The following is a 26812-nucleotide window of genomic DNA, read 5'->3' as shown; positions in this document are numbered from 1 at the left end:
GTGAAAACTCGAGTTTACCTTTCAGGCATTGATGTGATGTGTTTTTCTTCCTAATCCATTGCAGATAAAGTAAATGCAAAACTTTTTGTCCCTTTTTCTCTCCTGTCTATTCATGCTAATGGGGTTTTACTTTAATTAAGCTTTTCAATCACATAATCACACACTTCTTTCCCTGTTATTGTGAGTTGGCAGTAGGGACAAATGGGCAGAGGGACTGGCCTTACCGATTACTTTGCAAACCTAATGGTTTCGGGTAAGAACATAGGAAGGAATTCCTGAAAGGTAAAAGGATTTCCAAGAGCCTATTCACACTTTTATTATTCTTTGACTGAGCACAAAAGTTCATCTTTAAATAGTAGAAATAGCTGCCATATTGGGGTGGGTATTGAAATTAAATAAACCTGTGGGTTGTCTTGCTGTTCCTAAAGTAACACACCAGTGAAGTTTGGGAAATACTTTCTTTAGAAAGTGCCAGTGTCAGGACATGTGATGCAAAGACAAGATTTTTTTTTTTCCAGCTCTTAGAGGAATGATAGGAAGCTTGAGACCATCCAAGCTGCTAAATATTTTAGGAGCCTGGTTGTGTTAATACTTGAACACATGAGCAGTCATTTATGATGCAAATTCGTATCTGGCTGCTACTTTCTCTTTTCCAGATAGCCAAAATTGTCTGCCAGAGGGCTTTTCATTTTTTTTTTTTTTTTTTTTTTCCCCCCCCTCCTGGTGTGAGCATGATCAAACAGCAGGACTTAGTATAGCAAAGAATAAAACAAGAAAAAAAATGCATGAAACCTCAGTAAATGGGTTAATAGACATAATTTAATAAAATTATTAGTTTAATAATCTTGAAGTCTTAGATGTTAAGTGTGAATGTCTGATTGAATGAGACTCCTGAAAGTTAGTTAGTCCTACAGTAATGTACTCACATTTTGTTCTTCTCCAATTTCAGTATTATGGACTGCAAATCTTGGAAAACGTGATAAAAACAAGATGGAAGATTCTTCCAAGGAACCAGTGTGAAGGTAGGGAGGGATTTTTGTCTTTTCCTCTTAACTTTGTGTATTAACTGAGCTTTAGACAGTCAGTCCCCATGTAAGTAATTTTCAGCTTCAAATACAATTAGGCTAGTAACTTTTTGTCGTGTACTAAGACCATCTGTACTCTTCTGGCTAATGAAACCATGTCTTTCCCTTTTGTGATGATGGTCTCAGTGGGGTGGTGAGCACTGGAGTTTCTCTAAATGTCATGGGAAGGTAAAGGGTGTGACTAATAGTTTGGAAACATCATCATTGGTTAAGTGTTATACTGACTTGCAGGCCAAACTTACCTGAAGAGGTCTAACCCTAGACAGCTTCTGAGGTTAGCTCCTGGCTTTGAGGTGGAAGTTTTGATTCTCTGTACTTGGCACAGGAGGCCCTTTTCAGCCTAGCAGGGCTGTGTATGCAGCCCCACCAGTGTGCTGTCACTTTTCTGGGAAACTATGTGGTCCATCTGGTAGCATGTGTACATTTATGTAGCTTTTTTGACATTATAAGCAGTCATAATTATTTTAAAATAGAAACACTTAAGTAAACGCAGAGTCTTACCTGTTAACAGTTGTCCATTCTTTTGGGCAGTGAGATGCCATAAAGTCAGTTTTGATTCACCTAAGTGTATATGCAGTTAGATTGCTGTCATTTGAAGTGCAGTGTAGGGCAAACCCCAGTCTTATGTCATTGCAAGGAATTTGAAAGTCTTGAAATAAATGATGTGTTTTGGGGTTTTTTCCCTCCCTCCCTGCAATGTTTGTTGAATTTCAGATGTTGGCTATGGTAAAAGTTACCTCTGTGGTACAGGGTTAGTGCTTGTGCACGTAGCTTTCTGTCAAGTTGTGGTAACTTGGACTTCAAAACATTAAGTACAACTGCTTTTATTTCTTGTCATTGAATGTTGTCACCGTTATGTTCTTGGCTTTTTACTAAGAGCTGGGTTTGGAGCTTATTAAATTTACTCCGCATTTCAGTGTTCTGCTGTGAGCTTTTATTAAAAATGCTAAGAGACTCTTCAATTTCTTACTGTCAGTGCTTAGGTTCTGAAACTATATTGATAAAAATGTAATTGTAAATGTTGATTAACACAAATATGTAGAGGGAGACTTCCACATTTTTTGTGGTTGTTGTTCTTATTTTCCTTCCATTCCTTCCAACTGCAGGCTGACTGATAAAGCGTAGCTCTTTTTTGCCAGTGTAAGTGAGGTTTCACAGTCATTCTGCTGTTGGAAACAGACTTGCAGGTTTCTAGGGAACAGCTTCAACTAAGGCTCACACACAACTATGCCCTTTTGAGAGACTAAGGGAGCACCCTGAGGTTAAGTCTTCTGTGTGCTTTTAATTAGAGTATCTTAATTTAGTCATATTTTGTAACGTTCCTGCCTGTGAGTGTTTGTTTTCAGCATTTGGAAGTTGATTCTCTGAATGTTTTTGGCTGTGGGAGCAGAACAGGAAGAAAGTAAGGAGTCAGTAGCTTGAAGCAGTTACTCTGCTTCCTATTGCCCACTGGTGAAGGGAGGTGTAGAACAATAGGAGATGTCACAGAGGTATTGACCTCTGAATTGATAGTTTGGAATTGAACAAGTGCCAAATACAGACTACAATTCAGTAATTATTAATCTTAAAATGACACACTCTTAATGCATAGGAAAGATGGGAAATAGTGGTGGTAGGATGAGGTTGCTCTGTGCTTTGGGTCATGTTATCTCCATCTGTTCTTGAGATGCTGAGATAATACCGGATATGTGGCTTAAATGAATTGTGGAACTGATATATTTTTAGATTGTGTTTTAGATTTTTGTTACTTTGCTGTCTGGAGGCATGGTAGTACTGTTTGACTGGTTCTTGTCATCTGAGAAGATGTAATAACTACAGCTCGATAGATTACAATGCAATATGAAGTCACTGTCTGTAGTTGTGCAATGATCTTGAAGTATTCTATTCTTATTTTCCCTGACTTTAATACTTCTGAAGACTCCAGAGGGAAAACCACCTTCATCCTAACAAATGTGTGTCTTCAGTTCAACCTTTTAAAAAATTTTCCTTTTCATAGAGCCAAAGTAAAATTGTGAAACTGACTGGTATCCTGATGTTTTAGGGGAATTGAGTTAGCTGGCTTTTACTTGTCTGGTTTCTCTTGTACATGAATAGAAGAGGAACCAAACCTATTTAGTATACTGTGGCATTTGATCTATCTTGGCAACAGTGGTGTAGGAGGGAGCAACAGTGTTTCATCTCAAATGCAGTTTTATCTGGTCTGTGGTGGTGGTTGTTTTTTTTTTTTTTGGCTAGTACTAAAAAACTGCTCCAGAGCTCATTCAGGTGGTTTGATTACCTGGGAGATAAAAAGACTGGTTAAATTGAGGTTTCCTTGATTTCCTTTAGTCAACAGGATTTTCCTGTTTGAAGTGTAAATAGTAAAATATGAGTGCGGGGAAACTGAAACTCAATACAACAAAGTAATGTTTAGTAACAAAGCAATTCATGCAGGTTATAAATCAGTTACTTTTAACATTTATCTTTTAACTTTTAACTCTTTTAACTAAATCAGTTACTTTAAACATGTATCATCTTTATAGAACTTAAGGTGTTTCATTTGATATGTATAGTAAATACAGCTGTCAAATCTTACTTATGGTTAAGATGCAACAATCCATTTATGGGAAAATACTGTTTTCCCTTTCTAGCAACAGCAGTCCTTAAGAATTGAAGTTAAGAGCAGACCTGAACTGAGCTGGCAGTGAAGGAAGAGGCTTTTGAAACAACCTTCCTGAAATCTCTTGGAGAAATAAAACCATGTCATTAACTGCAGAGCTTGACCTGTAACCTTTTTTGATTTCCACCCCCCCCCCCCCCCCCAGCTGTCCCTCGAGTTGTACATCAGAATGACTTGTTGGGCTTTGAGGTTATCCAGGGCTTCATTATCACTTCTGTCTGAACGTTGCCAGGTTTTAGCTTCCAGTCTGGAATTCCATATGCAAGGAGGAAAATGTTTTCTTCAAATCTGGCTTTTGGACTTGAAACTCCATTCTTAAGTTTGATTTATTTTAAAATAGCTTTGGGTCTTGAGCTTTTCTGGCTCTGGTACCTTTTACCTTGTAAACTGTTCTTCTGTTCCTCGGGTGTCATTGATTGTGAAGGTTGAGGGTTGTAAGCACTTTGGAGAGTTCATCTATATCTTCCTGTAACTCTAAACCGGAATGAATTTACATTTCTAAAATACTTATGTGGTAACTCTGCTTTTTCTTGTTCTTAATGTTTTTGGGTTCCTTTAGTGGTTTGAACCAATTTGTTATTTAGACAGAAGTGGAACTATGGGTCACCGAACTGATATAATTCAGTTAAATCAGATGCCTGGCCTGTATGTTCAGCCTTGAGACATGTTTAGTTGTAGACAATAGCAACAGGTTAGACTTGCACTTTATAATGTATTTAGTCCTTAAGAGAACTATTGCTTTTTTATGTGTACAAATGATGTAATGTGGCTTTCAGGCAAACCTCACAGAGGTGGCATATTCGAGAACATCCCATACAGTGATGAATTTGGCTTATTACCGGAGTATTGTACTATCATTCGCAAGTAAAAGTTCCGAGTTTATTGAGGTGATACTAAATTGCTTTAAACTCTGATATTCTGTAGAGTTGATTGTTTAATAATACTTACAAAGGATGTAATTTGATTAAAGTACTATGGTCAAAATAGGATTTTCTCATAGTGTGAAAACCTGCCTAGAAATAAAAGCTTCTTGGTTTTCCAATTCAGTGATATGTTTCATTAATTCTGCAATGTGAAATGAAATTCTATTCCCTTGAACAGAGCGAGCTTGTCTTGGAGTGTTTTGAGTTGGAATGGATAAGCACTTCTTCATTATGAAACCTGAATTACTTATACAACTTTTCCCGTTTTGAAATGGGGAGGAAAAAAAAAAGCAGCATTCGGAGAGATGCAGTTTAGTGGCTTGCAGGAGGGTCTTGGAGTTAAGTATAAAGTTTTTGATGTAGTGGAAGCTGCTGTAGAAGAGGTTTTTCTGTGGAGTGATTAGATATTTGAATAGAAATTTCTGGCCTGCTTCATGAAGAGAAGTTTTTTGATTTTCTATAATGAAGGGGGAAGGAGCTACATGGCAGTTCGGGGGGTGTGGGGTGTGTGTGTGGGGGGTGTGGGGTGTGAAGACAAGCTCCATGCCCTTTTAAAGAATTTTCTTTCTTTTTTTCTGGTTGAAAATGGGTTGATCAGGTTCACCATTAATGGAGAAAGAAGTTTTGTGAGACATTATGGGAAAGCATTGTTTCTTAAGACTTAAAGTAAGATGGTATTTTGACCACATTTTGGGACTACTTAAACTGTTTAGAAGTGTGTATGCAAACAAAGATCCTTGGAAGGTACAACGCAGCTTTAGGATTTGAAATTCTGATTTTGGTTGCAAAATAATGTTAATTTACTGAATTATATCATCCACCTGCTGAATTTATGCCTCTTATTCTTTAATATAAGAGGAGAATTTGTAAATTCTAGGAAGCTAGTGTAAACTCGCTTCTGCAGCACTAGCTAGAATAATTTGCAATGCTCTTTTGTGCTCTGTAACTGCATGAAACGATGTGCTTGTATGTTTTAAGTACAAGAAGTGGTTTTGTATACAGGTGTGTACTTGCTGGCTGTGTGCGTTCATGGTAACATGGTGTGTTCAGTCACAATAGGGACTCCTCCGAGCTCAGGTTACACAGCCTAGATGAGATGTAATTGCTTCTAAAAGCAATCCAAAGATTAAACTGTAGGGTATTTCAGACTTCTGAAGTTCAGACTGCAGAATTTAGTAATATTGGATAATGTGATGTTACTTCCTGTCCCGTTCCGGCTCTAACTATTGCACAGCTTGAGTCACCTGTGAAAACACTTTCCTTCCAGAAAGTGCTTTGGTTTTACAGCTCTCTGTCTGTAGAGGAGCAGTTTTCATGTAAGGACTATAATGTTCATCCAGAAACACTGTAAAAGCACTTGGATTAACGTCTTTGCTCTATCTTCCTTTTTTTGTACTTTGCTTACCAGAAAATGCTAACAGTGGTGCTAGTCAAGGCTCTCTGACAGTGACGATGTCCAGCTTTTCTGATAACTAAACCAGTTTGAGGTTGGAGCTAGACCAATTTACTGAACTTCTGTGTTCCTCACCAGTGCACTTTCTGATGCCTTTGAGCCAGTACTGATGCTTCTCTGGCCCTTTAGTGCACTGGTTCAGGGAGCTAAGCTGGCAGAAGATTGTTTCAAAACAGTTTGGAACATTTTTAGTAACTCTGTTCTACTATTTCAGCCTCTGAACAAGTTCTTGAGCAGGTGCTAGGACTGCCAGTGCTGTCTCGAAGTTTTAGAATGTAAAAACAGGATCTGTTCCCTTTGGTCACAGGTTGTCAGGTGATCAGCGTAGTTGCAGTGACAGACAGCACTTGAAGAATGTTGCGTGTGTCCTGGGTATTGTGGTTGGGGGTTTTGGGTTTTGCTTTTTTTTTCTTTGTTGTTTTATTGGAAGGTTTTTTGGGAAAGTTTCTCTTCCTGTTTGTGGCTCAGTGAAGGGTCTGATTGTTGCCGTTGCGGTGTTGTCATCTTCAAGACTTGCTCAGCTGCTTCTGTGATTGAAGGAGACCTTCTAGGCAGTGCTTGGGTGACTCGTGCATGTCCTGTGCTTGCCTCCTTAGAAGAACACTACCCTTTAAGTTCTCAAAACACTCTAACAAATGTAATGGACTACTACCCTTGAACAGTTTCTTGGACTTGTTCTGCTGAAAAATGAGACTTGCCTATGTACTGTTTTTTGTCAGAGAATCAAGTTGAAATATCTTCGTTCCACTGAGAATTATCTTTCCTATGGAATGATAAAGAAATGTGCTATTAAATGCAGACCAGAAACCACAATACATCAGTTAAGAAAAAAAAAAAAAAGTAGAAAATGCCATTTCAGCCAAAAAAAGCATTAGAGAATTGGATAGCTGCTGCTTTTAAGGGATTAAGAATATGGCTTTGTTCACTGGATGGAAGACCTTAGAAGCCTGCGGCGTGACATGTGAAAACTAGCAAACTTTTTAGGTTTGGGGCTGTGGTCACCTTGGTTTTTTACAACACCCCCCCCTCCCCCTCCCAGTGGAGAAGCTTTGGAGCAGAGCAGTTGTTTTCATCTGCTGATCTCAAAGCCAGACCAATGGTAGCACAACGTTCAAGTTGTAGCTAAACAGCATAATGCTGTTGATGCAGCAAGATGGAGAGTATGTAGCTTTGAAGTCAGAAGTCTGAGAACAATAGTCACTTTCTAATTCCTTTTTGAAATGTGAAGAGTTGCAATAGTAGACTTCCCACAGTGGTTTGGTGGTTTCTTTTTTCTGGCATTGCAAACCTATTTCCATACTATTTTGGGGGCTTTCATATCTGATTTTGCTGAAGCATTGCTGTAATTCATAAGTGTATGTGGTTTAGCTTCAAAATACTAGGACCAGGCCTGTGGTGTCAAACTAATGCTAGTGCTTGGTAATAACTCTTACCCACTGACTGACAGTGATCCTTTTTGTTAATGACCATTCTTCTGGAGTAGTATGGATTGATCCCAGTTGATAATGATGAATGGTTTCATTTGTAATTGGAGCTACTGGTAGAACAGTTCCTGTCTAGTATGTATCTAATGGCTCAAAGTTTAGACCTATTTTTACCAGTTTTCATGAGAATGCAGTTACCAGACTGTTTCTCTTAATGCTGTTGCTCGGGCCTGAAATGCAAAAAATTGACTTGTTTCTAAGACTTTACCAGAATTATCTTAAAGTTTAGAATAGTGGCTACAAGAAAATGAAACATGTTCAATGCAAGGCGTTCTTCTTGATGTAATGACAACTTTTTCTGAACTCCTCAATGTATGCCTTTTGTCTGCATCAGTCAGTGGGCTGTCTTGTTGAAGAAAAGACTGAAACCAAATTTTGGGTTCATGAAGTTGAATAGCAAAACACACACACCTATTCTAAAACTTCCCTTAGACAAGAAAACACTTGCCTGGTTTGAAGTGTTTAATCCCTGATGTCCTCAGAGCGATCATCATCTCAAAGCTATGTTGCAGTAGAACTATTAGTAATGTGTCCACCTAGTTCATGACTCCAGGTCCTCTGTGTAGGTCTTTTCTTGAGTTTTCTTGAAGTCAGGTGGTATTGTACAGAATGGTTTTACATATGTGTATTGTGATGAAGTTGCTTGGAAAGCCAGTGTTTTCCATGTCTTCTGTAATAACTTTAATGGTGAGGAGGGAGCTGAGGGTTATGTGGCAAAATGAAATTTTGGGCAGTATAGTGTGCTACAGTGGGTTTTCCTGGGTTTTTTTGGTGGTGGAGCTGAAAGCTCCAATTTAAAAACATTTGTAAAAGAAACATGAGAAAATGAGTGATTTAAATACAGTCTGTACCCCCAGATGACAAATTGTTAATTTAAGCAGAAAAAATCCCTGGAACAATGAACTAAAACTTTGCCATCTATAGCATCCCTAAGTGCTATAAAAGCACAGGAGTCTAAATCAAAGTGCATTGTACTATACTGATGAATAAAGTTTTAAGTTTCATTCTTCTAAGATTGTTCAGGAAAAACTTAAGCTCTAGCATGGTATTTCACTTAGAAATACTGTGCATTGGCATTCCTGTGTTTAAAATGGATCACCTATGTAAACTGGAGTATCTCTGAACTCTTACATACAGTGAAGGTGATGTATCAAAGTTTTCTATGCAATTCTAGTTAACTTGGCATTAAAACTGGAGTCACACTTAGAAAGCTGTATTTATTCTTGGAGTTAACTTTCTATTAATAAAGTATTAGTTAAAAAAGATGGACACTCTTTGAGTCTTGCCACTGTAAACATTTGGCTGAGGCATTAATAATATATCTGACAACTGTGGAGTTGGTATGATCTGAAAATGCAGAATGGGTAGAAATATATTTCACCGAGAGCTGTACAGCAGCACTTTTAAGTACCTATCACAATATATGTCAATCTGGACAGTGCTGGGTGCTGTCCTTCCATCTTCAGCCTAACACAGTGGTGTGCAGTGCTACCAGTGCAACCTTTCTCAAAATTTCTTGCAGCCTTTAAGAAGCTGATACATTGATCTGGTGCAAAATGCTACAAGTAGACTCTAATCCTTAGTTTGTTTTCCTTTTGTTTTATTGAAATAGCTTAAGCGTAAAGGCTTTTCTTTACATCTCAAGTAGCCTCTTGCAGAATTGATACAGAGGTGGATTTTTTTCCATGTAGCACACAAGTCAAGAGGGATACTCTCTGAAAGGCATATATGTTCCTTAGAGCTGTTTCTTTTTAAAAACGTGAAGAATCTGACTTCAGAAATATTTATTACTACATGCATGATATCTGGCATAGTTGAAAATAAATTCCTAACTTTTCTGCAGGTATTAAAAAATACGTTGTTGGCCTAATTATCAAGACCTCATCTGATCCAACATGTGTAGAAGTAAGTGAATTCTTTTCAGGGGAGGAAGAGGGAGGGGAAGGGGAATATTACGCATAACCTGACTCTTCTCTTCTCTTCTCTAGAAAGAGAAAGTGTATATTGGGAAACTGAACATGATTCTTGTTCAGGTAAGCTTGAGTTCAGAGTTTTAAGTTTTGTTATAAATTCTTTGGCTTTGTATATGTATCTAACATATGGATGCTTCACTTTTCAGATACTGAAACAGGAATGGCCAAAGCACTGGCCAACTTTTATAAGTGATATTGTGGGAGCAAGCAGGACTAGTGAAAGCCTCTGTCAGAACAATATGGTGATCCTTAAACTATTGAGTGAAGAAGTGTTTGATTTTTCCAGTGGCCAGATCACCCAAGTAAAAGCTAAGCATTTGAAAGACAGGTAAGCCTATATATTTAAACCTTATTTAAGTAGGGTAGACTTTATGCTTGCTGCTGAATAGTTGGCCTCATTTTGAGCATTTGAGTGAATGCCTACAGCTGTCTTAATTTGATTGCTGAGTCTGAGCAGGTTACTGATTTTTCTTTAAAGGAGTACTGTTAGGTGATACCAAACTTACTTTGTACACACAGATATTTCTGCTGTATTGCAAGTAGCATCTGTTCACTGATGGTGCCTGCCCTTTTAACAGAGCATTCAGCATTACTTGTATTTCCAAGCACCGTTTGCAGTCACAGGCTTCAAGCTATTTCAAAACATGCATTATTACCATGAAAATGGGTAAAAGTCAGATGACATGTGAATACATCCATGGATGTAGGTCTTTGGGACCTGTTCTGTGAGTGTAGACATTTTGGTTAAAGTCTATAGGATTGTTTATGGAATGTGGAAGTGCTTATTTTTAAATAAATTTTTTTTTACAGCATGTGCAATGAATTCTCTCAGATATTTCAACTGTGTCAGTTTGTCATGGTAAGTCTTACTTCATTCATGATATTTTTAAGAATTCCCCCACGTTGCCTAACAATGTCATAAATACTAATGGTTGTTTACAGGAAAACTCCCAAAATGCTCCCTTAGTTCATGCAACTTTGGAAACTTTGCTACGATTTCTGAACTGGATTCCTCTGGGATATATATTTGAGACCAAGTTAATCAGCACACTAATATACAAGGTATGCAAAAATTGATGGCCTTAAAGTAAAAGTCGCAGAAAAGTGCAACAGTCTTGTAATAACTTTTTTTTTCTTCCTTCAATAGTTCTTAAATGTTCCCATGTTTCGAAATGTCTCTTTGAAGTGCCTCACAGAGATTGCAGGTGTCAGTGTAAGCCAGTATGAAGAACAGTTTGTAACGCTTTTTACACTGACCATGATGCAGTTGAAACAGGTAATGTTTTCTATAAATCTTTTAGCTGTTTCATTCCACAAAATCAATTTCTGTGGAACCTAGTTCAGTTTACAAGTTGATACTCATTATAGAGCTCTTGATAAGATAGATACTGTTATTCAGTAGTATTTATGGCTTGATCAGAAGATGCTAAGTGTATTTTTCTGACTCTAGGTCACAGCTGTATTTCTGCTGCATTGATTTGTTTTGATTAATTAAAGAGATGTTTTGAACACTCAGGCAGTCTGATGGGGAAGGTTGAGAGATGCAACCAAATGTGTACTGCATCACTCATAAAATCTCAACTGACCTAATTTCTGCAAGTTGCTGTTTAATGTTTGAAACTGATAGAAGCATTTCTCATAGAAAGCCATGCTTTAAATTTATATAATTTGATAATTCTCCTCTGAGCAGTTCAGATTCAGGTACATGAGTTTGTAGCTTTCCTCATTGTACTTGCATTTTAAGCAGACAGCTGAAGGTTATTTTGATAGTTTCTTTCTGTTTGCAGTGTTGGTCTTGGATCTTCTTTAGAACAGGCATGCTGCTTTTAATGCTCCCCTCTTTCCGCACCTTCAAGTGGAGCCATAGGATTTTTATTTAGTTAGAGTTAAATTTATTTAAAGGCAGACTTCTGCATACACCAAAGTTACTTTTTGCAGCTGAACATTAGTTTCTCATGTTTTACAGGTGATGTTATTGATTCTAAATCCCAATGCATCTGGCCTGAAGTTTTTTTCTCAAAACATCAGTTGAATGCCAAATTGGGTATTTGCATGTTTTGTAACCTGCAGGTTTTTAGCATGACTGTTGCATATAGATTTGAGGCAAACTGTTGCATTTATTGGCTCTAGCTTTGTAATGTGAAGTGGGAGGACAATCAAAACCACACAAAAGCTGGCAGCAGCAAAAGTGTTAAACTTCTGTTCTCTCTGTTCTATAGCTTAATAGTGTTGAAATGTTGTTCACTGCTTGATAACAGTGTAGAAAATGTTTTGTTTGTGTAATGTTAGAATTCAGAAGCCAACATATTTCTTAAGAGGTGCTGGAGATGGTTCAGTATCCTTCAGAGTCTTCCTTGTGAATTTCTAAATATTATGGAGGAGGTCTTTCATGTTGTTTTAACATCATGATGATGTAATGTTTTGAAACTTAATGTTACTGAGGACAGGTAACAAACACGTTTTTGGAACATCTTTGCCTGATGCCAATTGGAAATGTTTGTGATGGAGTAGATATTTTTCTTGTTTGCAGCTGCTTGTTACAAGGAGTGGAAAAAGGTTTAGTTGATGAGAATGTTTTTATCTTTTTGCATTTTTGCTTTACTGTCCATCTTGGGATCAAGCATGAAAGACTTTTGTAAGAATGCTCTGTAAATAGGGGATGCCATGAAAAAGAGGGCTCTTTTGCAAAAAGAGCAAAGTATGTGTTAATATATAGTAGTTCTACTTCTCTATAAAATGGGAAGTTCTTGATTATGTCTATTCTTTTTATTAGATGCTTCCTTTAAATACTAACATCCGACTTGCGTACTCAAATGGAAAAGACGATGAACAGAACTTCATTCAGAATCTCAGTTTGTTTCTCTGCACGTTCCTCAAGGAACATGGTCAACTTATAGAAAAAAGATTAAATCTGAGGGAAACATTAATGGAGGTAAGTTGCAGTTAATCTGGTTTAAAAATGTAGCAACTGTGCTCTCACAGTCAAAGGATGTGATATTAATGTGATCTGTAGATCGTTTTACTTAAAATGGAAAAAGAGGAAAAAAAATCCTAGTTTTGTTCACATAATTTGTACATTGTATGCTAACAAAAAACTTTTCAAAATTTTTGCTAGCATGCTTCAAAGTACTATCTCATATCAAAGTGCTAAGAGTTCCATCTCTGTTTTCAGTGATCCTATACTAATACAGTGTTTGAAGATTGTAGGTTTCTGTGTCTCCCTCTTCTTACTTGAAAGTGTTTTCCTTGGAAGTGTTAAATACTGCTTTAAAATAAACTTGTATTCTTTTTCCATGGGTCTTTATGTGCTGTACTTTGTTTAACTCTCGTACAGAGAAGGTGTTGCTATGATTTTCATCAGGTTGTGTGAAGCAGCTCAGCTATGTTTTTTATTCAGCATCCAAAGCCTTTCTAGAGCACAGCACATGCTGTAGTTCAGTGCTTCCGTCCTGTGGTGTAGCTTCTGTCCTAATTTGCCATTTCCCAAAGTTTAACTGAAAAGCTTTAAGTACAGTCTTCAAGGGTGGTAGTCTGTTTCTGTGTAAAGACAATGTATGCCAGCAATGCTTAATGGCAGAGCTCTACCAAATGTTTGTGTACACTTTATTTTGTGGTATCACTGGTCTTTGGAGGAGGACCTATGAGCTTCAGTTATCAGCTGTTTTACATCAGTTGCTGAGAATAAGATTTACATTTGTCCTTCTTCTCTGCTTGTTCCCTTTGTTTCTGGAAACTGCTGTTTTCTTTTGAATTTTGACAGTGAAGTGCAACTTCACTGTCAAAATTACTGGGATCTCTGGAAATGGTTGGAAATGAAGGGTTGGAGAACCTTAAATTCTAGGTGACTACTAAACTCTCAAGGTACTACCTCATACTTGTAGTGAGGCTAGATCACAAAATTAGCTTTATTCAGTTGTGTATCTTAAATCGTGAATAAAAATTTTGCTGAGGGTGAGCTATTCTGTGGTAACTCTTTTGCTAGCTCCCTCCCACTGCTGAGCTCTAAGGGGATGAAACTGGCTCCATAGCCCCTTGAAGCACCACCGCCTGTACCCAGAGTCAAGCCCTGTGCAGGTATGGAGGCGATAGGGTGAGGTACTGCTCTGAGACAGAGGTAGAAAAACATTACCACAGCTTCAACCTGGAGACCAGGTTCCACTGGAGGGGGAAATGCATCTCAGAGGTGGATGAGCCGTAATCAAGCATGTCCATCTGAATTCTAGTCCATTTTTCAGTTAGTATTCTCAGTACCTCTGGAGGTAGCTCTCCGCAAAAAAAAAAAAAAAAAAATCTATTAAGTTGGTTGCAAATACTGGATTGTAGCTCATTTAGGAGGTGGATTAAGAGGAGTATCACTTTTTTTATATTTAAAAAGAACAACTATCAACAGTTCCCAAATAATTTCTGAACTTGCAAGTCATAGGCTTTCAAAATAAGTGTGAAGTGGAGGAGCACAGCTCAAGTTTCTACTTCTTTTGAGGTTTTATTAGGTAAACCTGTGTTAGCAGTTGAAGCTGTTGCATGTTCTGTGCAATTGTGTGTAAGTTGGAGTGCAGTTTTTAGTTACCAGCCTCCTCTCTTGTCCGGTATAACTTTGTTAAATTCTTCTTTAAAACTGACATCTACAAGACTCAATTCTGAATGACTTTGAGTGTTGTATAAGATGTTGAAATGTTTGACGAAGTTCTTAGGCTGGCCTAAAATGGCAGCAAATTTCACTTATTGAAGTTGCAGTGTAACAGAATGTAGTTGCCCAGTTTAAGTTCTATGTCATTCTGAACTGTTTATTCCTGCACTTTGGATGTATCATATCTTCTGAAATTGTTTCACAGATTCATTGGAGGTGTGTAGACTAGTGAAGGAAGCCACATAAGTTATTGCAAGTGAAATTACCAAGAAAAATCGATGTGTGTAGGACTAATGTGTGGTTATTTTGAAGTCCTCTTTGCTGACTCAGGTCTTTACCCTCTAAAACGCTCCGAGTTGCTGTAGGACCTAAACTATGAAAATGTTTTCAAATATCATTGTTTCATTCTGTTTCTTTGCTGGTGGGCTATTGATTTAATATCTTTCACCAGGGGACTGAAAAATAAGCTAGGAAAAAAAATATTTGGCTATGTAGTTCTAAGTTCTATGGTTGGTATCTCAGTCTGTCAGAATTGCATCAGTGGCCTTCCCTTCTCAGTCTGCTGTGGCTGTTCTGTCCATAAAGAAATGGAAAATGTTCTGGCAGATGGTTTCTGTGGACAGCAGGTGAGCAGTGTGACTTTGGTTGCCTTCATTTCTTCAGGGTATAAGGATCCAGAACAAAGTAGCAGTAATATTCTTGAGAATAGCAGTCATTGTAACTTAGCTGTTGAGTGGTTTTGAGGCCCTAAACCAAAATGCCTTGCAGAAGCTCGAGAGGCAGTGATTTGGATAATTTACAAACAGTCTGATTAGGCTGTGGCATTTTTTTAAGATGTCTTTAGGCTGCTTTAGATTTTAGAGTTGATAAACACTTTGAAAATAAGTGATTGATAGGGCGCTTGTGTTTTTAAGCTGCCCCACTGTCAGAACACTGTGTAAGTAATGTTATTGCAGGGTTAATGCCTCTTGTTCCTAACTTTTATGTTAATTTGGCATTTTATCAATATTTGGATAACTGAACTTGAAGCAATGTGATTTTATCTGAAGAAAGAACAAGTAATCAGATGTTTAAACCACACTTTTCCAGGCTCTTCATTATATGCTACTGGTATCAGAAGTTGAAGAAACTGAAATTTTCAAGATTTGTCTTGAATATTGGAATCATTTAGCTGCTGAGCTCTACAGAGAAAGTCCGTTTTCAACATCTGCTTCTCCATTGCTTTCGGGAAGTCAGCACTTCGATGTTCCTCCAAGGAGACAGCTTTATTTGCCTGTGTTGTCCAAGGTAATCCATGCTTAAGTAAAGGTACTGTGAAGACTTAGATACTGTTCCTGGATTCGAGATTTTGCTTCATGTAAGAAGTGGTGTAAGAAAACTTCTCTTGCTTTGAGTAGTTGGTAATTGATTCAACTCTAGTTACTTAATGTGCTGCAACTGCAAAAAAACTTTTAAGATTACACCAGTATATGGCAGGAGTATTAAGATGGTGTTTCAATTTAAGATATTTACTATGAATGTAAGACTCGGTTTTTAAAAGAATAAGCCTGTATTAAGCTGTTACTTCTAACAGATAAAGGCTGTAGTGTTACAGTAGGAGGGGGAAAAAAAATTGTATAGAAAAAGTGGTCTTTAAAAGACCCCTAATATTACATAAACATTTTGAAGCTGTAGAAAGTATAATTCATAGGTTGGATTTTGGGTTTGGTTTTTTTAACTAGTCAGCTTGATCAGAGTGAGAGAAATCAGCAGGCTCTATTATTAATGGCTTTTTTAGTTAACATGTCTATAGAATTTAAATATGATCTGAGCTCATGAAGTGCTGAATATATGCCCTTTGTCTTTATGGGTCAGACAGCCTGACCAGAGTGCTCTGGAAACACCTGTGGAGCGATGTGTGTATCTTCATGTTACTGTTTGATTCAATTTTGTTTTTCCTTTGCAATGTACAGGTTCGATTGCTAATGGTTAGCCGTATGGCTAAACCTGAAGAAGTCCTAGTCGTGGAAAATGATCAAGGGGAAGTAGTACGAGAATTCATGAAGGATACAGATTCCATAAACTTGTATAAAAACATGAGAGAAACATTGGGTAAGTGTACTACCTGGTATTTTTGTGCTGTAGGTTTGTGCAGCTGTGCCAGCAGTGTGTATGTTACAGAATGTTTATTTATGATCTGAATGCCTGTGTGGCTAAAATGATTATCAGTGAGGAGTAAGTACATGGACTTGAAAGCGAGGGAGGCAGTGTTGGTCTGAAGTTCTCTGTTTTAAGTAGGTAGGGTTGTATAACTTGGTTAAGTAGTAATAGACTACTTAATTTTTGTCCCTTGCTTTTTCCCATTGAACAACACCTGCTATTCCTTTACCAAGTTTTGTCGGATTCAGTAAAACCTTGGTTTTGTCAAAAAGCCGTTAAATTAGAAGGATTTTTCTGAAGTGGACTTTCTGGTTATTACTTCACTTGTAGTTCTAGTCTTGTGTAGACCAAGCACTTCTTGGCAAAAATGATTTCTTTCTTCAACAGGTCTTCTAAATACCTTTAAAAATTTTGTAGTATTCTTAAACAAAACACAAAATTCTGGCCTGAACTTCAAAAATCTTGTCCAAAGTTGGTGCTGAGGTATTACAGTGACCTTGCTTGGAACTACAAAAGCTGGAATGAGTTACATATCGGGGGGGGGGGGGGGGGGGGATGATAAAAATCTGAGAGCGTGCTGAACACCAGAATCCCTATTTCTATAGCATTTAATGTAGCAAATTTATTTTTAGTGTGTGTATAGTAGCGTACTACTATATTATTTCGAAGTCTCATATTCAACTTGAGACCAGTCTATCACAGAACTGATCGTTTCTCTGTGTTTGTAGTGATAACTCGGGTTTTTCTGAGGCAAGAAAAAAAAAAATTAATTCAGAGTCCTGACTGCAACTTGAGGGAGTGTGGAGCCATTAGAATTGTCATGTATTGAGGACATAAAACCTTCAATGCTAAATATTTTTTTATCAAATGCAAATGCTTCAAGGGAATACTGAATGTTTAACAGGTTTATGAACTAGGGGTGGTGGGACAAAACTGATGTCAAGTGTGGAAATCTTTAATTTTAATTCTCATCTTTGTACTTGTGATATAGGTATGGCAAGTATTAAATTAATTGCTCTAATATCTCTTCATATGGAATGTGAAAAAAATTTGTTTGATTTATTCTATTAAAAGTTTCATTTATTATATAAAAATTATTACTGTATGTCCTGAGTCTTAGTCATACTTTCAGATACAGGATTATTTACATGGAAATGCAGATTTAGTTACTGTTTGATTTCTGGTGTTAACTATTGCTTACAGTGTACTGGCTTTAAGGTTCACTTCATGGGGAAAAAATAGAATGTGGTTGAAGCTATATTCTGTGGCACAGTAAGAAACAATATCTGAATTTGGCCTTAAATTGATTTTTGACTTGCTGGGATTTAGAAATTTTGTACTGGAGACTCTAATCCTATTAGGGGCTGATGCAAGTGGCTTGAGTTGTGGTACTTGAATCTTCCCCTTTAGGCTTGTTGAGGAGTACCATCTCCAGTTTAATGGTGGGTTATTGCAACCAGCAGGCTTAATGACACTGAAATGAAGAGCAGAAGACAATTGACTGACTTTGTACATGTGTATAATGTCCCCCATAGGTAGCTAATCCCATACTCCCTGTAGACCATCAGTATGCGTGTCCTTAGTTAATCATTTAACATGGCAACTTTACTGATTTGATGGGTGAGATGTTCATTGATGTAGACTTTTCACATCACTTCCATGTGATGTTTTGCTGAGATCCCTTAGAACAAGCATAGATTCTCAGTAAAATTTATTGTCTGTCTTTAAAATATAGTTTTAAGAAATTCACATTTGAAGTATTCACTCACTCTGTCATGAGTTCAGGAGAGAAGCATTGCACTTACCTACCAATTTTCTTGTAGTTTTCTTAAAACAGATTTAACTTTGCCTATGGAATTGCGATCCAGGTTATTCCTTTAAAATGTGCCTGTTCAATGTTGATGTCTTTCAGTTTATCTTACACATCTGGATTATGCAGACACAGAACGAATTATGACTGAAAAACTTCACAATCAAGTGAATGGAACAGAATGGTCGTGGAAAAATTTGAATACTCTGTGTTGGGCTATAGGTTCCATCAGTGGCGCGATGCATGAAGAAGATGAAAAAAGATTCCTTGTTACAGTAATTAAGGTATCATGGTGCAAAACTAATAGCTTTGTCACACTTCAGAGTTTGTGCTCAAGAAATGAAGTTTATGAAAATACTGTTGTATGTTCTTAGTAAGCTATCTTGCATGGCAAGCAAGTTGATAATACTGAAATAATGAGAAATATTACATCCTGAAGTTAAGGCTGATAGATTATTTATCCATGAATAATGCATTAATCCAAATAGCCTTTTCACAGTGAAAGTTTCAGGGATAAAATTCAGTTTATGATGGACGTGTTTTTCTTTAGGGATGCAGATGGAAAGGGATTGCTAATGAAATAGAGTGGCGAAACAACCCACGCTTTTAACTAGCTGGTGCCCTGCTGTTCTTCTGTTTTACAAATGTTCATTGATCAAACTGAATTTTTGGTAAATAAATGTACAGAAAGAGTTGAGAAACAGAACACTTTTTACAAGAGTAATGAACCTTACTTTAAGGGGTCATATAAAATCTGAAGATTTAGCGTAATCTCTTATTTGCTGTAGAATTTATATTGACATCAACTGCTTGGTCAGTGTTAAAATGCTGTGAGGCTTGTTGGAAGTTGCCCCTGCAGAAATCTTTAGGTATTTTTAAAATGGAGATTCCATAGTTGAAAATACAGTGTTCCTGGTTTGGTTAAATCTTAAAGCGTTGCATCACCCCAGTCTCCCAATAGGTTTTTTGTTTGGGTTTTCTGTGTTATGTGTTTGCTTTGTTGGTTGTTTGGGTTTTTTTTCCCATTGGACTTTGAACTTGATTATCGCACTTACTTTCTTTTCTCCTTAACCTGTCTCCTTGTAGGATTTTATACTTTCTGTGTTGCTTTTAATTGAACTGCACAAACTTGAAGAGGAACTAAAAATATGTTTTGTTGTAGGATCTCCTGGGACTCTGTGAACAAAAGCGAGGAAAAGACAATAAAGCCATTATTGCATCAAATATAATGTATATAGTAGGTCAATACCCACGGTTTTTGAGAGCTCACTGGAAATTTTTGAAGACAGTAGTCAACAAACTGTTTGAATTTATGCATGGTAATTATCTCTTTTCCAGTTGTTATTTTAATTAAAAAAGATGCCCATACATGAGCATGTATGGGGGGGGAAAATACAAAGTGGTAACTAACTTAATTTAATTTAGAAACCCACGATGGTGTCCAGGATATGGCTTGTGATACCTTCATAAAAATAGCACAAAAATGCCGCCGACATTTTGTTCAGGTTCAAGTGGGAGAGGTCATGCCATTTATTGATGAAATCTTGAACAATATTAATACTATCATCTGTGACCTTCAGCCACAACAGGTATGTTTAATTCAGCATTGTGGATAATTCCTAAAGACTAACCAAGAGCAACTTTGTGTTGAAATGTAGTAGTGGTTTTCAAGGCTCGAGTTATATATATTCCTTATTTTTTTTATTAGTGAGAGTGTTATAGTATCAATACCATGATCAGGTTGTATTACTGAGATCTTAGTTAGAATGCTTGGAAGGAGAATTAATGTGCATTTAGTGCGAATTTTGATAAATGGAATGTTTTCAGAAAGTAGTAAGACACTGAATCTAATTTTGTGGTTCTGCTGTGGGAAAGAGTAATATCCTACTTAATGTTATACCTATACAGCTCTTATTTTTGTGAAGGGGGTCAGGGAGGGAACAATCCAAAGGCCCCTGCATCTGGGAAGGGCACAGCTCATGGAAGTGAGAGTGTAGTGAGCACATGTGACACACTGAGATGTCGCAGTAATGTACTGAAACTTTGGGCAGAGTGGTTCTGGCATCTGGAAAAAGGCACTTAAAGGAGTGATGTAATCGAGCCTATAGCTGAAACACCTCTGGTATTGTTTAGTTAAAGAGTTAAATGGTGTATGTTTTGAGCTTCTTACTTCAGGATATGATGGCAAAAGGAAGAAAAGACTCAGGTGGGTATATAGTAGTAGAACTTGAAGGGAAGGGTATGGAGGTTTGTTTTGTATGTCATGAAAGGAAGGAAAGAACGGAGGAGGTTACTGTTAATTTAAGTTGTAGGGGGGAAGACATTTAGGCAGTGAAACCCTGTTTCAGCCTTTGCTGTATGTGAGGTCAGAGAAGTGCAGAATCTTCTTGACTCTTTTTTAACCTTCTTGTGTGACTTGTTGTTCTAATCAGGTGCATACATTCTATGAAGCAGTAGGATACATGATTGGGGCACAGACAGACCAGACTGTGCAGGAGCATCTGATAGAAAAGTACATGTTACTACCTAATCAAGTATGGGACAGCATAATTCAACAGGCAACAAAAGTAAGCTCCTAAATTTTAAGTGTATCTTGTGTTCAGGTAAAGAACACCTGCTAAATGCTTCTCTTAACCCTGGGTTTATTTTTCACAGAGTTTGACATTAGGGGTACAGAACTAGCAGACTTTGTTGAAGGATGGCCAAAGCAAGGATTGACTTAACGCTAATCGTGGTGTTTTGAGAAAGGAGACTTAAATGATAAAACAAATACTGATTTTAATATGATTCAAATGGCAGTTTTTTGTTACTCTACTGAGCGTTTTGATAGCTTTTCCAAATCTCCCTTTCACCTGGCTAAGAAGTGGGTTTTCTTTCTGAATAACAGAAAAATGAAAATGCTAAAAATACTGTTTGCTCTTCCTTCTTTCTCTTCCATCATTCTCTTGAAGTACATCTTTATTTCATCTATCTTCCATTTCTTCCAGTCTTTTCAAAATACTTCACAAATTAAATAACTCTTACGCTGCACAAGAGGTCAATCCATTTGGAGTTAATCTAATTAAAAACTTGAAACTTGAGCAAGCTTGACTTACATATCTTACTCTGTCTTTCCTCTTTAAAACAAGAGCGTACTGCCTTCCCTTTAGACCACTTCTCTGTTTTCCCCTTCTTAATATCTCCTTAGTTTTTTTTCTTTCTTCAACTAAAGAACAAGGCTTGTACCACTGCAGCAAAAACACTTCTGTAGAAGAGCAGAAATCAACTGAAGTTTTATCCTGACTCTGAGATAGTGGCAAGTGCTGTGAAGTAAACAGCAGTGTGTATATTAGTCTGTAAGTTTTAGTGATACGTTCTTTAACACAGCATCTAAGATAAGTTACTTAAACTTAGACTTCTGTATTGAAAGCTAGAGGGCGGTTTTATTCACTAACCAAAACGGACTCTTTTTTTTTTTTAAACAGAATGTTGATATTCTCAAGGATCCTGAAACAGTTAAGCAACTTGGTAGCATTCTGAAAACCAATGTAAGAGCATGTAAAGCAGTTGGCCACCCCTTTGTGATTCAGCTTGGAAGAATTTATTTAGATATGCTGAATGTGTACAAGTGCCTAAGTGAAAATATTTCTGCAGCTATTCAGGCTAATGGTAAGAAATTCCATATTCTTCCTGGAAACGGGGGTTAGCATTGTATGTCATCAGGTTTCAGAGTATATTCCGATTAGGGCTAATCTTACTGTGTTAATTTTATTGTTTGGGAAAGTGGAGAATGACTGAAAGTGCATGCTTAGATTTTTTTTTTTTTTTTTTTTTTTGTAGACCAGATATTTTATTCACATACAAAACTCCTGATTTTGGAGAGAGGAGAAACACCTATGAGAAAGCTTGGGAAAGATGTAAATGACCATAGATGCTTACTTAGAATTAATAGGCATCTTTCTGAGACAGAGTTGTAGCATATGTTCTTTTAGCTTACTCTGATTTTTAATACTAAAAGACTAAATAGGATCTTGTTTGGTTCTTTCAAAAGATGTTGGCAGGGTTTTGGTATGATACTTGGCTACTAAGTAGCTTTATTACAGAAATGTGACTGTAGTGAAGATGCCTGAAAGTTATAATAAACCAGGCTTGTAGTCATTGAGAAAGGCTAGGTTATTGTAATTCTATTTCTACTAGATAAATTAGGGCCTATGTTATCTCAGCAGAGTGTGCTTCTGTAGCTGTTCATTACAAGACTAAAGGAGTCATTTACTGAGTTCTGTCTTACGACCAGTTTTCTTGCCAGTGCAGATGATGGTATTTGTAAGTGTGAATGTTAAACAAAACTTGTTAACTGAGCAGCTGGCTTACCTTGAAGTGGCTTCTCAACTCAGGAAAAAAAATGGATAAGAAATCAATACCTTTTGATACTGCAGCCTTAATGGCCAGGATTTGGCCTTGTTGGAAACAGTCAAGTTCAGGAAGCCATTGGTAGGACTGCAGTCCCGACATACTACTTGATCAGCAGCTACTGGGATTGCAGTTGCCTCAGAGTGCGTTTTTACAGCCGGCTCTATCTTGCTAGAGATAGGTCTCATGCCAGCATGAGTGATCCTACCTTTCTTTTTCTGGCTGCACTCTTCAGGTTTGCCTGTGCATGTAATGGTTTTATGGCTGTGCAGTTAATTAGATCAGGTTTTGCTGATGAGACACTGTTGATGTGGGGGTGAGAAACCGAACTAAGGATAAGGCTTCTTAAGGCTAAGTGTTGACACGAAGACAAGTGGAAGGATTATTTCGCTTAGATTAAATCAGGAATATTCTTGTTCTCCCTCCCCCCATCACTTAATTGAGAACCAGTTGTAAGTCCAGTCTACATAGTTAAGTGACTGTAACTTCCAGTTCTTGAGAAGTAAGTCGGAGCTTTGTTTTTGAACTTGGCAAGTAGGAGGGTACTGTCAGTACTAGTTTTGTAATGCTAAATGGCAGCTTGGACCTATGGAGCTAGAATGGGGAGGTAGATTGATTTGCACAAAATGCATAAGAAATCTTTACATAGTCTTTGTAGTTTGGATATAAAAGTCAAGCATTTTCTGTTTTTGTAATATCGATTTAAGTTGATCTTTTCGTTACATGAAGCTTTAAAACTTTTCAGGTGAAATGGTAACAAAGCAGCCTTTGATTAGAAGTATGAGGACTGTAAAAAGGGAAACTTTGAAACTAATTTCTGGCTGGGTGAGCAGGTCCAATGATCCTCAGATGGTAAGTAGATTGATTTTTTTTGTACAAATAACTCATAAGTCTGAATTAGGAGGAACTCTGGTTTTTGTTCTATTGTTGACTGAATCAGTTGGTTGCAGCAGCTTGCTTCAGGAGATCTGTAAAATAGAAAGGAGAAAGTACAATCATAAAGAGATAAGCCTGAGATACATTTGAGATACTTGAGATAATTTTAGGTGAGAGTAATTTTTCAGGGAACCAAGGAGCTTTAAGAAAACCCTGTTGGAAGCCCTGCTGGATGGAATCGGAGGGTTGGGGAGTTTACAGAAATGTAATGTATTTCAGCTTCCTTAGGAATAGGATCTCCTGCAACTAAACTTTGCTACAAACTGTACGTTGGAGACTTTGCTCAATAACTGCATTGTTATAACTGTGGCTTACTCTTCCAATTAGGTAGCTGAAAACTTTGTTCCTCCGTTGTTGGATGCAGTTCTCATTGACTACCAGAGAAACGTGCCAGCTGCCAGAGAACCTGAAGTACTTAGTACTATGGCTATCATTGTAAACAAGCTGGGTGGACACATTACTGCTGAAATACCTCAGATATTCGATGCTGTTTTTGAGTGCACATTAAATATGATCAACAAGGTATTTATTTAAACTTTGGATAAGGCATCTCTCTAGTGACTGAAGACAAAAGAAGGACCTTTATTTATAAGAGTACTAGTCTTGAGTGTTGGTACGTCTCTAAGTGAAAGACGTAATTTTCTTGCAAGGAATGGAGGCGGTATGTAATGAACATAGAGTTATTACACAGCTTTCATCTTACGGAAGTTAAGCAGGGGTTCATGCCATCTTTCTGAGGATGTCATTTCCATATGTGGTGTCTTGTGGATCATCTCCCCTGTTTTTTTGCAGTCAAAGTGCTTTTTTGACACTTGAAATCTTTGCTCAAATGAACAATTTTGAAGTTCGGCTGTCTAGTTGGATGTGTTCATCGCCTTAAAAATTTCTCTGCTTAGCTCTTGATTTGAGTCATTAGTAATTTTTGTTCTAGGGACTTGGAAAGTTGTGCTGCTGGAAGCAGAAGTGTACTTCAGCCAACTGTCAAGTGTAGAACTAACTGCTAAAACTCATAAATAGTTAAAATTTATGAATATAAGTGCTGATCAGTCATTTTGAGTATTTTCTCATTAATACAGTTATTATGCTATAGTGTGCAATATCTATTTGCATAATAATACTCAGGCACTAGTAACTGATTTAGTGCTGCTTGGCAATAGCATGTAGCCAGAAATTGCACCCTTGTAGCAACACAGGTTTGTATATAGCAACCAGCGTTGAGGCCATTTGTCTGTTTATCTGTGGACTGAGTAGTGATTAAGGTTGTGCACTGACAGAACGTGGCTCAGCCTGTCAGTGTTGTGTAACTCTAGAAGGTGGTCTTACCAAGCTGGGGGTTGGGGTGCGGGGTTCGTGGTGGAGTGGAACTGAGGGGAAGACTTCACTGAGAGGTTGTAACCTTTGCTTTGAATTTAAGGTTATTGTAAATCTGAGGTCTAAATACTGTTCTGCGTCAGCTATTGATCTGCTCTACTTAATAGAAGATCTTATGATGGATCTTTAGGAAATTTGATGGTTTTTCCCCTTCTCTTTCTAGGACTTTGAAGAATATCCTGAACATAGAACAAACTTCTTCTTACTGCTTCAGGCTGTAAATTCTCATTGCTTCCCAGCATTCCTGGCCATTCCACCTGCACAGTTCAAACTTGTTCTGGATTCTATTATTTGGGCTTTCAAACATACAATGAGAAATGTTGCAGATACAGGTAAATGGAAGTGTTTAATATGCAGACTTAGTTTGCAGCAGCAGATTTTTTTTTTTGTAGATTGTTGTTTTCCTGCATCTTTTTCTTCAGTCAAACTTAGTATTCCAGTAACACAATTCTGTACCGCATTTGCACAAGAAAAATATTTTTCTGTCTCAGCTTCAAGTTGTCAGCCAGGTGTACATGAATAGGCTGAAACACTTGGATGCTGTTTCACACCCGCAGCAGTTAGAGAGCACAGCAGTGGTTTCTGCTTGCTTGCTTTTCCATGGGAGGGTTGGCACTTTTTGAAATGGCTGAACTGATGCAACAGCTCACTGCTGCTAAAACTGGTGTTACTGCTCTGCATTTGTTGTGCTGCCTGTGGTGTTTGACTTTGTACCTAAGTAAGACGGCTGCTCAGTAACTACTGAGGAGTTCAACAGAAGTAAATGATTTGGGGTTGAACTCCTCACAGTCTGGGAGCGAGCCCATGACACAAGGAAAGGGAAACGCTTTAGAATGTTAAGGTGGTGTATTATGCTTCCTTTGGACAACAGTGAGCTGTATAAATTTAGGATAAACTTCCACTGAGCAGCTGAGCGTATTGCCTGATTTAACAAACTTGGGTAAATAAAAAGCCTTCCAGAATGAGGGTGATCAAGGATAAAAGGAGAGGCTATGTAAAAACCTTACATACCAAAACCCATTGTTTTCTAATATTGTGGGCTTACTGCACTATCTTTACTGGATAAAAAGGTTGTTGTGAAGCCACTTAGCTTTTAGCCGGTTCTCTTGTATCAGTGTTTGGAAAGGGTGGGGATAAAAGCTATCTTTTAGTTGCATATCACCTAATAAGGTAATTATGTTTTTATGTAATTCTAAAAATGAAAACATTTTCCCTTTTTAAATTGGTAAACACTTCTTTTGGTAGAGGGTTTCTTTTGCTGCTGCTAGTACCAGTAAAGTGAATGTGAATAGTTCTCTACCGATCATCTACTAGGGTCAATAAAATCGGCATGCCATATCAGCGTGGCTGGAGCCCCCTAGTGACTACTAGAGGAAATGCCCGAGAAAATCATCGCATGTCTAATACTTGTCTTTGTGGTGCCTGTCAGAATTCCTTGGGATATTTATATTGTTTGGAAACAACATGCATGGAGGTTTTAATATTGTGCTGTTGGTAACTTTTTTTTTTTATTTTCCAGGACTTCAGATACTTTATACTCTACTACAGAATGTTGCACAAGAAGAGACTGCTGCCCAGAGTTTCTATCAGACGTATTTCTGTGATATCCTTCAGCACATTTTCTCAGTGGTAACAGACACCTCACACACTGCTGGTAAGAATGCACATATGTGACCCAGTTGTTGAAAACGAACTTTTTGACCATCAAAATGTTATGCATCCTGTTCCCAATAATAACTGCATATATATAACTTTGATTTGTTCAGGTTTGACAATGCATGCATCAATCCTTGCATACATGTTCAACTTAGTAGAAGAGGGAAAAATAAGTACTCCATTAAACCCTGGAAATCCAGTGAACAACCAAATGTTTATTCAGGAGTATGTTGCTAATCTTCTCAAATCTGCATTTCCTCATCTGCAAGAGTAAGTTTGCTGTGGTTCTTTAATGCTTTTAAGGGAG

The 26812-nt window shown here is 37.5% G+C and overlaps 1 protein-coding gene across 4 annotated transcripts in view; it reads left to right on the top strand.

Moving 5' to 3' along the window:
• XPO1 (exportin 1) overlaps nucleotides 1–26812 on the top strand; it is a 40212-nt gene that overhangs the window by 11494 nt on the left and 1906 nt on the right. For all 4 annotated transcript variants that reach the window (XM_074911437.1, XM_074911350.1, XM_074911259.1 and 1 more), the window contains 20 exons: nucleotides 950–1022; nucleotides 9448–9509; nucleotides 9593–9637; nucleotides 9724–9905; nucleotides 10388–10436; nucleotides 10520–10639; nucleotides 10725–10853; nucleotides 12351–12509; nucleotides 15294–15491; nucleotides 16157–16295; nucleotides 18256–18437; nucleotides 19316–19472; nucleotides 19579–19742; nucleotides 20586–20720; nucleotides 21618–21801; nucleotides 23288–23394; nucleotides 23806–24000; nucleotides 25013–25181; nucleotides 26369–26503; nucleotides 26616–26775. In XM_074911437.1, coding sequence (XP_074767538.1) covers nucleotides 950–1022; nucleotides 9448–9509; nucleotides 9593–9637; nucleotides 9724–9905; nucleotides 10388–10436; nucleotides 10520–10639; nucleotides 10725–10853; nucleotides 12351–12509; nucleotides 15294–15491; nucleotides 16157–16295; nucleotides 18256–18437; nucleotides 19316–19472; nucleotides 19579–19742; nucleotides 20586–20720; nucleotides 21618–21801; nucleotides 23288–23394; nucleotides 23806–24000; nucleotides 25013–25181; nucleotides 26369–26503; nucleotides 26616–26775 — 2744 coding nt within the window. The remainder of the gene's footprint in view (nucleotides 1–949; nucleotides 1023–9447; nucleotides 9510–9592; nucleotides 9638–9723; nucleotides 9906–10387; nucleotides 10437–10519; nucleotides 10640–10724; nucleotides 10854–12350; nucleotides 12510–15293; nucleotides 15492–16156; nucleotides 16296–18255; nucleotides 18438–19315; nucleotides 19473–19578; nucleotides 19743–20585; nucleotides 20721–21617; nucleotides 21802–23287; nucleotides 23395–23805; nucleotides 24001–25012; nucleotides 25182–26368; nucleotides 26504–26615; nucleotides 26776–26812) is intronic.

The sequence above is a fragment of the Athene noctua genome, chromosome 1 (assembly GCF_965140245.1).
Source record: "Athene noctua chromosome 1, bAthNoc1.hap1.1, whole genome shotgun sequence".
NCBI lineage: Eukaryota > Metazoa > Chordata > Aves > Strigiformes > Strigidae > Athene > Athene noctua.
The sequence above is the reverse complement of the archived record's forward strand: the minus strand, read 5'-3'. Positions and strand labels throughout refer to the sequence as shown.